We start from the raw sequence: 14,725 nt of genomic DNA on the forward strand, positions 1-14,725 counted from the left end.
GCCTAGAGTAGAGATTAATTCTGATTTTTCCTGGTTAATTTTCTGTCTGGTCATTCTCCTGTTTTTGATACTTTTGGCGAAACTTTGCATCTTGTTTTCACAAGCTTCACCATATTCTGGGATTTCATATTGCTTCACTGACTTCCCACGAAGCTCATGTAATAGCATGGTTATAAGTACCATCTATACAAAGATGTTTCCCAAATGTTTATCTCTGTTCTAGACTGAATCCTTACCTATATATTCAGCTGCCTTCTCCACATCTCCACTTTTAATGTGCCCCAAACTAATCACCTGATTTTGCTCCCAAACATGCTCCCCATGCCATACCATGGTAATATCTTACTTTTCTTTTTTTTCCCTTCTCTTTCTTTCTCTCTATCTCTCTCTCTTTCTTCTTGCATTTGTTTTTCTAAATTGAGGCATACCTTGTGTACAGCATAGTGCACAAAATCTTAATTGTATAGTTCATGTAATGTTTACATATATATATCTAAGTAACCCACAATTCAGAGGACTCCCTCATGCCATCACTCAATCAATACCCCTCAAGGTTTAAACTATTTTTTTTGTCACCATTTTTATAATTACAGAACAGGTTTTTAAGATAATAAAAATGGAAGTCAATAGGATTCAGTCACTAAGTAACTTATAAAATTATGAGGCACTTTATGCCTGACTACCATTGAACTGTGGGTCTTAACTGTCACTTTTTTTTTTGTTTTGCTTTTTGTTTTGTTTTTTAATCAACTAAACCAGTACAGAGGAGATCAAAAAGTCAAAAAAGATAAAGTAAGTAAGAATGGAACTGATTTATTTTTTAATTATATAGGCAACTATAAAATTTGGAAGTTTTGCTTTGTATAATCATTTATCTGGACTGAGTCTAGCTGAGGTCAATTATGAGTACTATAAAAATATTGAGTAAGAATCACACCCATGTGGTTGCTTAGATAAGTTCTTTATTCTAAAAGCTGATTACTTTCATTTAAAAGAAAGGCCATAAGACAAATGTAGATGTCAAGCTTTGAATTCATTTATTATGCAGGTAAAATATCATGTAGTAGGACTGACAATGGTATTACAGCCTTTTCTTTTTTAGTATGCGGTTTCAGGAAACACTCAATTCTCCACTTTGATCCAAAGTTCTAGTGACCTAAATGCTATGATTACACAACTTTAAAAATCCTCAACTTGATTCAATTCATTATAGCTAAAGCACCAAATTTATATCAAAGTGTAAAGTTGTCACCATAGACTATGCTATTTTTGAAAATTATTGCATGGAAGAAATTTGTGTAAAGATCTAGGAAAAAAAATTGCATTGCTGTTTGGGATCAAATTTGCAACTAACATACCTACAATTTTCCCCTGGTGTGTGTCAGTTACATGATGCAGACCTTCTGCACATAGTCCTACATGACCTGCACTGGGCATTTTAGTAAATTTTGTTTTCACATTGGCAAGTAGCCTTGCACTTTTCCTTGACCAATTCGTGTTCACAGCCAGCTGTTTTCTTCAAGGAAGCACAGTTACTAAGGAGATCTTCATACTCGCAACTATTGGCTGTAACAGAAACAGATTAATTACCTCACTGTCATTTTCCTCAGTAGCAGCAAAACAATCCACACATTCAAAGTGCATGAGAGAGGAGGTAGGAGTGAACAGACAAATTAGCATCATTTACACTATGATGGACCTTTCATATCTTGAGGGGAACATGAGTTAACTGAGCTCACTGATTAATCCATCACTTTTCTAGTTTTAAATTTAGTGATATTTTCTAAAATGAATTGACATACAGTTTTCCCTCAGCTTGCAGAGTAAAATGAATGTTAATATCTCTACACCTACAAAGTTCAATATGGGAGCCACTAGCTACATGTAGCTATTTAAATCTAAATAAATTAAATTAAAATTTTGTTCCCTTAATCTTACTAGTCACATTTCCAATGTTCAGAGGCCACATGTGACTAGTGGCTAAACTTACAAATGTTGATAGAGAACATTTACATCATCTCATACTATTGGACTGTATGACTTTGCACTCCAATGTTTTTTTTCTTTTCTTTTTTTGAAGTAAATGATCTTTATGGGTGGATACAGATGTAAAACAAGGACAGTATGCCCTTTTTTCTTTTGATGTTTCTAGTTAGATGTCCCCTAGGCATCCCAAACTCAACAAATCTCAAACTAAATTCATCATACTACCCATAAGGCTGACAATTTTTGAGTATGGTGTCCCTGCATCCCTCCAAAGTCTCAGTGAAATGGGCACTCCAACCAGTCAGCAGTTTAATTCAGGAACTGGAATCAATCTGAAAAACTTTCCCTCTTCTTTTGACCAGCATTCAGCCAGCACAAGTAACAAACACTGACTATTCTACTCTCTGCCTCTCAAATCTGTCAGTTTTTCTTCATTCGTTTTGCCAGCCCTGCAGTAAAGACAATATTTTTTTTTTAAACCCACATTTTTCAACAGTTTCCTAGCTGGCTTCTATCAGATTGTTTCTGCATACTATTGCCAGAAAGCTCTGACCTTGTCGCTCTTTCATTTTAAATCTTTCAGTTGAGTGCCAATAGGATGATTTTCAAACATAGCAAATAGCATCCAGCAGAAGTATAAGCATTCAACTTTTTTCTTTTCTGGTTGAATTACTGATTTGATATCAGCAATAGTTTGAATTATTGCTATACAATTGGGTCAGAAAAAATGCTAAGTAAAGGTGAATGCAGGGCTGGCTGGTTAACTATGGTTGGGGCGTGGTACTGATAACACCAAGGTCCAGGGTTCAAGATCCCTGTACTGGCCAGCCACCAAAAAAAAAAAAAAAAAAGAAAAGAAAGAAAGGGGAAAAAAAGTGATGAATGCATTTGAAAGGTAAAAAACTCTCTTCATGAGTGGGTGAACTCTATTATTCATAATAGTTTTAATACAAATACCCCAACTAAAAAAAGCAACAGCTATTTTAACTTCTACGCATGATAATTTTAAAAATGAAATACATGACATTTATTTTATTCTCTTCTTCTGCAATAATAGGTTTGTGGGTTCTGTGAGCCAATACTATATACAGATTGGATTTTGTCATTAAAATGTGCACAAAAATACTATTATACAAGTTATCTTATATATTATATTTATCATATATTTATATATTTATTTCAGATATTAAACATCATATATTATATATTACAGGGAAAGTGATCATAAAGACAAACACTATGATTCTAATTATACTATAGAAGTGAGAAAATCAGCTGATGAACTTATTAGCACAAAAGAAACACCAATATTTGGTGTGCCTACCTAGATACAGCCTTAACATGGTCTCTCACTAAGAATTATACATTTTGATTCTTTTGAAATACCACTATTGATATAGTGATGGTAACTTTGATGAGATAAACGATTTACCAGAAAGGAGCACAGTTAATATTAATGGGCTCTGCATAGTCACAAAAACACATTGATGGTAGATGTTCCATTATGTTACATATGGTAATATTTTTTTCATGACAAATAATATATATATACTAAAGTAAAATAATGTTTATATAAACACACTTTATTAAGCATTTTTTGCATAAATACATTATTTAAAATGTTTACTTTAGGAGATTTAATTCATTGAAAAAAAGAAAATATCAACTTGTAACACAATAGCAAATGAATCACTTCAAACTTACTGCATAGTCCATTGTCACAGTTACCAGGGCAACTGGCACAAGGTCTTCCTTGTTGGTAAGGGGTATTCTTCCTACTCACACTATTCCCACTGAAATTTGAAATACACAATATCAAATATTTTCACTTTTAATTTTTCACAGTTTATACTCCAAAGGCAGCATTAATGTTTTTAGTATGTCAACAGAACTAAAAAAATTATAATTTCCAATGTGTAATTCAGATAACTATCAACATTAAGAAAATGCTTCACACATTGACCCATCCCCTTGGCCATATTCCACAAGCTGAGCGACTAAACAGTGGATAACTAGAGTCTAAAGTTTTCAGAGTGTACTTCAATGTGGCAATATCCTCTTCATCTTCCAGTAAACTCGGTCAAATTGCTAAGGCAGTGCCCAAGAAGGTGCCAGCTAGGAGTAAAACGTACACTGGAGAGACAGGAGAATATCCTGGGGGTACGGAGTTGTAGAAGGGAAACAAACACTCCATGTTACAAAACCATTCTATATTTGAAAGATTAAAAATACCGTAATTTCTCTAATATGAACTAGGAACAATAAAGCCCCAGCACATTTTTAAAAAAATTCTGAATGGAGGTAGTAAGTTTTGAGTAGTTAGTGGTGTATGTGTTTAGGAAGGTTTGTGAGTTTCCAGAGGTGGCATGTGTGAGATTTTTATGTTTACCAAAAAAGGAATGTTACTTTAAAAAAAAAAAAATGTTTTGATAAACATCAATATCCAGGGTGTGAGAGTCTTACAGTGACTAACCTGCAACTCCCTGATGATCATTATCTTATTGGCCACTTTATTCATCTGAGAACACACGGGAGTCCACATCTCAGTAGTGCCAAGTAGGACGAGGTCCCAAGGCAGTGCAGCTGGATGTCTGTCTCCTCACACAGAATATGGCTGTGTGTGTGGGAGCACTTGAAAAATTGTGAAATAGATAGAAAAGTGCTCTGGAAGTTCTCTCTCCCCTGCTTTCTCTCATTATTCCCTCCAACTGTCACTTTGAATACCTGGTTCCATCTTGCCCCCTGTGAGGGCCAGGCAGTGAGTTTGGATGCCTTCTCCTAGGGCTTTTCAATTCTCTCTACTAAATCCTAATAGGTTCTAGCAAGAAAATGACTTTGGAAGTCATAGTTTTCAAAATGGAACCTTACATCACCTGGGCTATCCATAGTCTCAAAACAAATCCTGCAGGAGGATTGGTTTTGGGGACCAAGTGGTAACGAATTTCAAATGTTAAAAAAAATTAAAACTAACGCACATATTGTAAATATGTCTTCAATATATCTGTAGAAGTTTTTGGATAACTTCAGACATATTGTTTGATGAAGAGGCATGTTTCCTGCTATAGATAAGGACCTTACAAGGTAGTTATGGAGTTTACTGCAAAAAATCCTGAAAAGCCAAGACTTAGGAATTTTTTAGAATATTGGGGGCTGGCTGACTAACTCAGTAGGTTAAAGTGTGGCCTTGTAACACCAAAGTCAAGGGTTCAGATCTCCATATTGGCCAGCCACCAAAATGAATGAATGAATGAATAAATGAATGAATGAATGAATAAATAACAAATAAATAAATAATAGATAAATAAATAAATAAATAATAAATAAACAAATAAATAAGTGAATAAATAAATAAATAAATAATAAATGAATGAATGAATGAATAAGTAAATAAATAATAAAAGCAGAATAAAAAATAAGAATACTTTGTGGATAACTTCAAACATATTGTTTGATGAAGGGGCATGTTTCCTTCCCCTTCAGGACCTTGCAAGATAGTCATGGAGTTTTCTGTAAAAAATTCTGAAAAGCCAAGACTTAATGATTCATTTTGGGGGGCTGAAAAGGGCTTTTTTCACACGGTATACCTACTCAAATGTATAGCATCTATGGTTCAAAAGCTCTGTGTTAAGCTGATAAGGACACTTAAGGTACCCTCCTGCCATCTGGTGATGGGTTGAAAGAACCTGTGAAATCTGGAGTTTTAATAAACCTAATCTTTATTGGCAAGATGGTCAATTTAAAAAAAGAATTGAAAATAAAAGGGCTTTTAAAAAAAAATGTAAATACATTAAAGAGCTCCTGAAAGCCTTTGAGGCCCCCCCAAATGAATCATTTGTAATGTTAATAAGTGTTTGTTTGTGTTTGTTTGTTTTTAGATAAGCAGGAGTAAGAATATTTGAGCAGAAAGGGACATAATCACAATATGTCTGACCCCTACTTGCTATCCCACCAGTACCTCTTGCTTAACTAATCAAGCTTCTACACTCTTAGAGTGTGAAATCAGCAAGAACTGATGAAGCCAGTTCTAGAGAAATGCGCACTACACATGCTCACGAAGTAACTCTGACCCGAGAGCAAGCCAACTGAGAGAAAAGACATCATTTTATAAATGAGGAACCAGAGCTTCCAATTTTATACTTGGAACCGACAAGCTGCTCTCTTCTCTGAGAAGCTGAATGTGTCTCAACCTTGAAAACATTTCCAAACACTTATTTCCCCACCCGCTTTCCTGAAATATGCTTTTTATTCTGGTTTAATATATAAGAATTTTTAAATATTAAATTTCAGGTGGAATTATTAGCATTAAACTCTAAAGTGTGTACTTACGCAGGACAGTATTGGCAAACATAGTAGTATTTTAGACTATCTTGATTGGGACAGTAGGCAATTCCACATCCAATGAGGTAAGACGAATACCAAACAAGCTACAAATCCATAATGGAATAAATACATGAAAGCACATTAGGAAAAAGGAAAAATATCAAAAAACAAATAGTAGCAAATGCAAAACTGAAAAATGTTACTGTTGTAGTTTGTAGCCATATACCTATTAAAAATATTATATTATTGAATCAAAGTCATAAACTTATACAATATTAAATTTCCATGTACAGTCACCAGTTCATCATTTATAATGTAGAAACAATGCAGAGTATGCTTCCCTACCAAGAGTTTGGCAGACTATGAGTGAAAATGACAGCTCTAGGTGACATACCAGTCAAATGCCAAGACTGTATTATACCTACGCAGGCTCTTCCCCCAAATTGAAGATTGAAATCTGTCATAATGTGGAGAAGCTCTCTATATTAGAAAATTTGTGGGCTGAGCCCGTGGCGCACTCGGTAGCGTGCTGCGCTAGCAGCGCGGCGACGCTCCCGCCGCCGCGGGTTCAGATCCTATATAAGGATGAGCGGTGCACTCCCTGGCTGAGCGCCGGTCACGGAAAAAAAAAAAAAAAAAAAAAAAAAAAAGAAAATTTGTGACAGAGGTATTTTCATCCATTCCTCTTACCTGAGTATAATGTCCAACCATTGCATTGGGACTCTTTGATCCTACACCATAGACAAAATCTAGACTTTCATCATACCAGTTTTGGATTGCATTTGACCAGGAAGTGGGATCACTTGACATATAGATATTCTCACCGCATATCCTACCTAAGAAAAAACGGATCATTCATGAGGAAAGCAATAAAACATGCAATGGCAAAAGAAATTGACTACACAAACAAAGACGCTGCCCTTCCAACACAGGGCCCATAGTGACTAACTGTTGACTAATAAACAGGAAGGTGCCTCAGTTCCTTAGCTAGAAAGCTGATTAGAAATCAGAACTGCCTAACACACTGAAGCTGGCCTGAACACACAAAGCTCTGAGTAGGTTGAGAAGACTTTGTTCTTTAAAAAAATCCTTCTCCCTCTGGATTGTTAAAGATGCATTTATTTACATGCTAAATTCTTTGTGTGTGTATGCCTCCTCTGCTCTTAGCTTTGTATTGTAAGCTTGTTAAAGACAGTAATCAACACCTACACTTTCTGTCTTTATAAAATATTTATGATTTCGTGTAAAATTTGAAAAAAGGGCTTTATGGTCAGTCATGTAAGAGTCCCAATCAAGAAATAAGTGACACCAGGAGGAATGATGGTTTTCAAAATTTATGAGTCTTCCTTTAACCAGGAAGTCAGAATGTCATAGCCCAAATCCTCCTCAGAGAGTTAGACAAGAAGTGCCTTACAGTCAAGAAACACTTCCCTATTTTTTGCAAAGCCTCATTTAATATTTACATTTTAGTAGCTTAAAATGTAATGTCTACATGTTGCTTAAAGAGAGTATAAAATATTCATAAATATCTCTTATAATGGAGAAGGAAAGAAACTAAGAATCTAACAGTAGACTTGGGTCTTCAAGACCATTTGTTTCAATCTCCCACTGAATTCAGTTATCTCTCTTCAAAATTTCATTATTACAGCATCGATAATATATAACAATAGTTGACTGAAAAACACATAGATTATTCACTACTTTCAAATTAGGCTTGCCCAGCCCAGCGACTACCACCGAGCCACTGCAGGAAGTGCCCCAGGCTCTCCTTAGCTGGTTCGGTGGGAGGTCAAGGGCCTCAGCCACGCCCTCCTGACACGGGCAACCAGCACAGAGATGTCCACCGAGCAGCAGCAAGAAGGGTCCTGGGTTCCCGAGCTGGGGGGTGGGAGGGTAAGGGCTTTTGCCACAGCCCCCTGACATCTGTACCCAGCCTGGCAATGACCAAGCCACCACCTGAAGCCCCTCAGTCTCCCCTGTGTGGATGATGGGGCTGCCACAGGCCTTAATCTCATCCTTCCTCCTTTCTCCTTCTTCCACCACATTTCCCTCCCCTTTCCCCTCTCCCCCTCCCTTCCAACTGCTCTGCAACAACATCCTAGAATATAAAAAAATAATATTATTAAAATTAAAAAAATTTTAAAAACCCAAAAAAACAAATTGGGCTTGCCTACATGTATGTCATTCTTGATAAGTAAATATTTTATGTAAAGTTCATGCACATAAGTTTTTTTCCTCTCATAGTTTTTATAATCATTAATATGTCTTTTTTTTATTAGTCTAATATAGTATTCTGTGCATTGTAAGCACCCAGTCTATACAAAATACTTGACTGCCTGATATAAAAAAATTTAAAAATAAACACTTTCAAAATATTTATTTTTTTGTAAAATTTAAATATGATAAAATGTTGATATAATTTAAAAGGGTTTAATATTTTAGAACAATACTCAGAAACAACTCAACATAACTTTAATATATTTTATGAATACAAAAAATAGATTTTTATACACTCAACAGCTACATAATACCACAAAAAAGGCAGTGGGTTAGAAATCAGAAAGCCTGGTTAAAAATCTCTAGTATGGTACTACTTCAGGTTGTGTCCTTGGGTAAGTTACTTTCCTCCCACATTATGGTTTTCTAATTTTTAAAATGCAAAAAGATGATGTATGACCTGCTTTACTCATGAGATGGTTGAGAGGAGCAAATGAGATACTGTGTGAGACATTATTTGTATAATGTAAACAACAAACAGGCATAAGATTGTTCTTATTATAATTATCTCTATACAGATACTTTGACTTTAAAAAGGCAGTTGTATAAGCAACATAGTCTTCTTAATGCAATGTCCTACAATGGATCATTATTATTTTATTTGTTCATTTATTCAACAAATATTTACTAATTTACATATTTACTAATTTACATACTTGTTTTTCGTTCCTCAGGATCACTATGTTGTAAGGTGCACTTGTTTGCCCACTTTTGGGCATTGGCTGTTGCTTCTCTGCTCCATTGCTGAACACCATAAGAAAAAAAAAATACACTTAATATTAAACCACAATGAAGCATATGCTTTATAATCTGATTGATAGATTGACTTGCAATACTTTAAAACTTGTGTAAATGTATTACCTAATTATCATGGATATTACAATGTCTTTTTGTTTATTTTGTTTTGTTATGAGTACAATCTTTTTACTTCATAATATAGAAATGTACTGTGATGAACTCTTGAAAACAAAAATGATCTTAACTACCTGATTTAGAAAATTCAAAACTGTCATAAGAGAAAAGATGCAGGAAAAAAAAAAAAGAGGAAGGAAAAAACTTAGAACTTAATGAGTTTTGAGCTTGATTTCAATCTCCCGTAACAAAGTCTGTCAAAGGAACTGAATGATAGTTACATATTTAACAAGTTACACAATATATTTAAAGATTATTATACCCTAAAAGGATTATGTAAAGTTAATGTTTGATTAAAATATTTATATCAATGGTGCTTTGCAGACTGCTTAATAGCTTTGTTTTGTTTTGTTTTGATTCTTTAAAAAGACCAACGAAATTTGCAAACCCTTATCTAGACTGACCAAGAAAAAAAGAGAGAAGACAGAAATTACTAAAATCAGAAATACAGCAGGGGCATGGTAGAGCAGTTGCTTCTTCTGTTACACTGGAGTGGGCTTTGAGAGAGAGATGTCCTCTTCTTTTTCTGGTCCTCACTGGTGACTCTCCTTGTGTCACTGCAGTTGGGTGTCTAGTGGGCCACGTGCACTGTAGCTGTGGTTACTGTTGTGGTGTCAAGCACTTTTGCCACAGCAGTGGCTGTGGCAGTGGCTGTGTTGGGCCTCCTGCGAGGAAGTGGTGTTTTCAGTGTGCTCCATGACTGTTTCCCATTGCGGGATGCTGCCCTTGGCTCCTGCCTTAGGACCTTGGGCGCACTCATTTGTTTTTGAGCATGTCTTTATCTGCCCTGTGCCAATTTTTGCACAAAGTCTATAGGTAATGTGTATAAGGAGGGAAATATCTAAGATGATAATATCTGACTATTTATGATAGCACAGCAGCCATGCCTAAGATTTTTAGTAATGGTGGTAATCTAAATATTAATAAACACCGAAATATTCTAACTATATTGTAATAGTAATAGCTAACCTAGATTATTCTCAATTCCATTTGTAGCCCATTGCTTTCATGTGGGAGATAACTCAGCTTACAGGGACTTTGCCCTGAGAAGTGGGCTTTTATTTACAATAAATGATAGACACTGATTCTGAAGGAAAGAGAATTTCTTGATTTTAGATTAGGAAAGATAATGATTAAAAAATATGATGATTTCACAATGGATGCCCAAAGGTTTGGTTTCTAATTCTGCCTTCCCAATTCAATAACCTTGTAACCCTGATGAGTTATTTAACCATTTTTAAAGCAAAAAAAAAAAAAAAAAAAAAAAGTCCTCCACATATAACAGTTCAAATAAAATAGTAAAAATAGAGACAGAACCTTGTAAACTACAAAAGTTCTTAAGAGATACCAGTTTCTAGCTGCCCACACCTTCCACAGATGGTTCCTACCACTTTTCTTACATTACTAACCTTACCATTTTTAGCATGTTGCTGGCAGATGGAGAGACTGATTTCCTTAGTTCATTGTGTTTGTCTACAATCTCCTTCTGCACTTGTGATTGTGTGGTTAACAAAGCAGAAAAGGCTGGATCCTAAAGGAAAATAAAACTAGAATTATTCCTTAACATTTTTGAAAATAGCCTATACTAGTGGGTAACTTAACGGGAACAAAGATCACCTTAAAAAGTGCATAGTATTTTATTATCATGTTATTGTACAAGTATTAAAAGCAAATATTAGTTAAGTATTGCCAATGAAACCGAGCCGAATCTGTGACTTTTAAATAGAAAAGTAGTAGACTGAAGCTTTGAGAATGGGGAATAATTAATGCCATGACAAATTAAAAATTCCTCTGAGGCCACAAATACCAATTTCCGAGTTCAAGGGAGCTATTTATGATTTTCATAGACATATGAGTGATAATACTTTATTACCACAAAGGTCCGTAATAGGAACCTTAAAACATATTCATTCATATTCAATCAGGCTGCAGCACGGTGGGGTGAGGGTGGAGCCCATGACTCATTTTTGAATTTTTGATTTATTTTGATACCTTTGCCTTGACATGGTATCTGCATTAAGAGAAAGAATGTTTAAGCCCAGTTAAAGTGCATGTCTTGCGTTCAGTACTCTAGTAAAACCGTTCTTATTATGTAGCAGATTTTGTGGGGTCACTCAAAAAGACAGATTTGCAATATTAAAAAGACTCCAAGGCAATTTGGAGGGAGCAAATCCATCTAATGAATGGACTACTGGACTATTGCTGACTTTGTTCTTTTTAATAACAGTAATGTAACCAATAAGGTATTAAAGCAGGTGTTGATATTTTTGGTTTATCTTTGTGGCTGTGTGAGAGGGGTTGGAGAGGGGTGGGATAGGGTATATAAATTGTTGGTTCAAGATTTAAGTAATTTTAATACCTAAATTTAACACACAAGAGTGTGATGTTATATGGGGTTGAGCAAGATTTTGAAGTATAAGGTTAAAGGGACAGGCCCCTTACAGACTTTATCTGACACCTTAGGATAAGTTATCCACTTCTCCCCCCATACTGAGTTCCCTTAAGTCTCTCCAAATATTGCAAACATGTTTGACCACATTTTATTGCCATTATCTATTATATGTTCATTTCTCCCTCCTGCTTTTATGTTCCTAAAGACAGTGTCCAATAGTGAATGTCACTGTACCAATAGATCCTAAACAGCTACTGACCCCTAAGTTGGAAAGGACTCACATATTATATACCAGTGGCCGATCTCTGCATTACATCAAAGCATAAAATAACATCCCTGTATGTTTCCTATTAACCTCAAAAACATGCTTAAGGTACTTTTATTTCAAAACATAAAAAGTTGGTTCCTAAGAAAGAAGTAATTATTTCCTGCTTTTTACTCCATCTTGCTTTGTACATAAAAAATATACTGAAGAGATGCATTTTTTTTTTGAGTATCAATAAAGCTTTTAATACATGACTAGAAATATTAAAAGCGTTGAGAATGAAGTGGATAAAATAGAGTATCTATCCATTTTTAAAGAGTTTATATTATATAGGTGGTATGACATAAATAATTATCATACCACATGATAACAAAACTGATAGTAGAGTCCCACATGATAGAGAGGAAGGAGGAATCAATTCTTTTTGCTCAAAGTTAGGGAAGGCTTCATAAAAGATGATTTTGGTGTGGAGTTTCAAAAGATGAATGGTGTTTTCTGGGCATCTTGAGAAGGCACAGAAAATTATACTGGGAGAGCTTGTATAGAGTGTCTGATCAGTAAATTTTTAGTGGTACCAAAGACCAAATAACATCTCACTTTTTAATATTTAGATCTGCTTTTTAAATTAAAAAAAAAAATGAAGACCAGGAGATGGAACAGAGAGGTTAAAGGGAATTGGAAAGGGCAATGAAAGAAGATAGTTTGGGAAGGAAACTAAAAAGACAGCAAATTATTTGAATGAAGCCCTAGGTAATGAATAAATTATCTACACATTGATAATAATTTGATTATTGTAATACAGGGACCATATTTCTGAATGCCCAATGAGGTTTGAACCAAGAGTCAGAATTCTCCAGTCTGAGAAGTCCTAGCTAATCTTGTATGCCCAGAGTTAAAGGAGGGTGTGTGGAAAAAAAGTAAGCAATGACCAACCATACTAATCCTACAACCATTAATAAACACTAACACCTTCAGAGTTAGAAATTTTTTTCAATTTAAAAAACAGGTCTAATTATTCTTACACAGTAACTATGAAAATTATAGGTGGTGATATATGAGTATTTGATGAAGTTGTGCTAATTTAAGTATATATAAATATATTGTTAATTTTCTGTGGGGGTCACATTAAAATAGATTAAAATTAAGGAAATTAGAAAAGATCTTGGGGCAGGAGGGCTATCATTAGCTTTTTAAATCCAGAAACCAGTGCTGTCCATTAGAAATACAATTCAAGCAAGATGTGTAATTTTAACTCCTAGGTGTCCATATTAAAAAAATTAAAAGAAACATATTTTAAAAAAAGAAACAGGTAATGTTAATTTAAATAATATATTTCATTTCTAATGAGTTGAATGGTGGTCCCCAAAAAGCTATGTCCATGTCCTAATGCCCAGAATCTGTGAATGTGATCTTACTCGGAAAAAAAAAAAATCTTTGCACATGTAGTTAAGGATTTTGGGATGAGATCACCCTGGATTATCCAAGGGAATCCTAAATTCAATGACAAGTATCTTTATGAGACACACAGAGAAGAGAAGGTAATGCAAAGATGGAGGCAGAGATTGAAGTGATGCAGCTACAAGCCAAGGAACACCAAACATTGACCTAAATTTATACAAGAGTGTGATGGTATATGTAGAAGCCACCAGAAGTAGGAGAAAGGCATGAAACAGATACTTCTCAGATCCTCCAGAGCGAGTATGGCCCTGCAGATATCTTGATTTCAACCTTCTGGCCTCCATAGCTGTGAGAGAATAAGTTTCTGTTTTGGGCCACCAAGCTTGTGGTAGTTTGTTACAACAGCCCTAATAACCTAATACATGATTTTACTAAATAACCAAAATATTATCATTTCATCATGTATTCAATATAAAAATTATTCATGAGATATTTTATTCTCTTTTTGTTGTTCTAAATCTTTGAAATCTGGTGAATATCTTAAACTGTCTCATTTCAAGTGTCAATAGCCACATGTGACTGGTGGCTACTGCACTGGACAGTACAGTCTCAGCCTTTCATCACAGTAACTGTGTTGAATGCTCTGAACTACTAATGAGAACTCTGTGATGTACCAGACACTCTTGCCCCTTCCAGTCTCAGAGTAGCTTGCCGTCACACAAAGTTGCTGGATAGTTCTAAAAAGATTTTCCATTTTAACCTTACCTTTCCTTCGGTGGGCAGAGATGGGAGCAGCACCGTAAACAGAAGTAACATCACAGGGAGTAAAGCCATTGCTGGAAACTAAGTCAAAGAAAACAAAGGTCTGCATTGAAACAAATAGTACACAGACTTCTGATGAAGAGGGGGAAAACCAATGTAATAATTCTGGTTATCTCAAAGGAACTATCACACCCAAATTTGTTAATGATGTAACAAGAGAATTATTGCCATATGGTACCAGTAGAATCATAGTGGAGCCAACCTTACCTCTGATCAGGACAGTAATAAATAAACTGAAGAACTTGACTGATGCCCTTGAGGTACATCTATAAAGGCTAAGGACATACTCCCTTCTTCCTGCCTGGTTCTGTTTCCCTTACCCCATCAAAAGATAAAAATGTGGACAAAACAGA

The 14,725-nt window shown here is 35.1% G+C and overlaps 1 protein-coding gene across 2 annotated transcripts; it reads right to left on the reverse strand.

Annotated features, from left to right (window-relative positions):
* Nucleotides 1–1,438: 1,438 nt before the first annotated feature.
* On the reverse strand, nt 1,439–14,384 carry LOC134378515 (cysteine-rich secretory protein 2). Of its 2 annotated transcripts, none has more exons than XM_063097702.1 (7): nt 14,316–14,384; nt 10,910–11,026; nt 9,240–9,327; nt 6,997–7,142; nt 6,313–6,410; nt 3,691–3,779; nt 1,439–1,566 (listed from the first exon to the last, which is right to left on the reverse strand). In XM_063097702.1, the coding sequence occupies exons 1-7, from the start codon at nt 14,382–14,384 to the stop codon at nt 1,439–1,441; spliced, it is 735 nt and encodes a 244-aa protein (XP_062953772.1). The 2 variants fall into 2 exon arrangements, with proteins under 2 accessions (XP_062953772.1, XP_062953773.1); XM_063097703.1 differs by having other exon boundaries at nt 6,997–7,138; nt 9,236–9,327.
* Between the last annotated feature and the right edge of the window lie 341 nt (nt 14,385–14,725).

The sequence above is a fragment of the Cynocephalus volans genome, chromosome 5 (assembly GCF_027409185.1).
Source record: "Cynocephalus volans isolate mCynVol1 chromosome 5, mCynVol1.pri, whole genome shotgun sequence".
Classification (NCBI taxonomy): domain Eukaryota; kingdom Metazoa; phylum Chordata; class Mammalia; order Dermoptera; family Cynocephalidae; genus Cynocephalus; species Cynocephalus volans.

What these genes read in the sequence shown, in the direction of transcription:
- LOC134378515 (XM_063097702.1), bottom strand. Translation starts at nt 14,384, where the DNA reads ATGGCTTTACTCCCTGTGATGTTACTTCTGTTTACGGTGCTGCTCCCA. An exon ending in CTCTGCCCACCGAAGGAAAG is followed by an intron (nt 11,027 to 14,315) that starts GTAAGGTTAAAA and finishes ATTTTCCTTTAG; the next exon opens with GATCCAGCCTTTTCTGCTTT. An exon ending in CCAGCAACATGCTAAAAATG is followed by an intron (nt 9,328 to 10,909) that starts GTAAGGTTAGTA and finishes TATGGTGTTCAG; the next exon opens with CAATGGAGCAGAGAAGCAAC.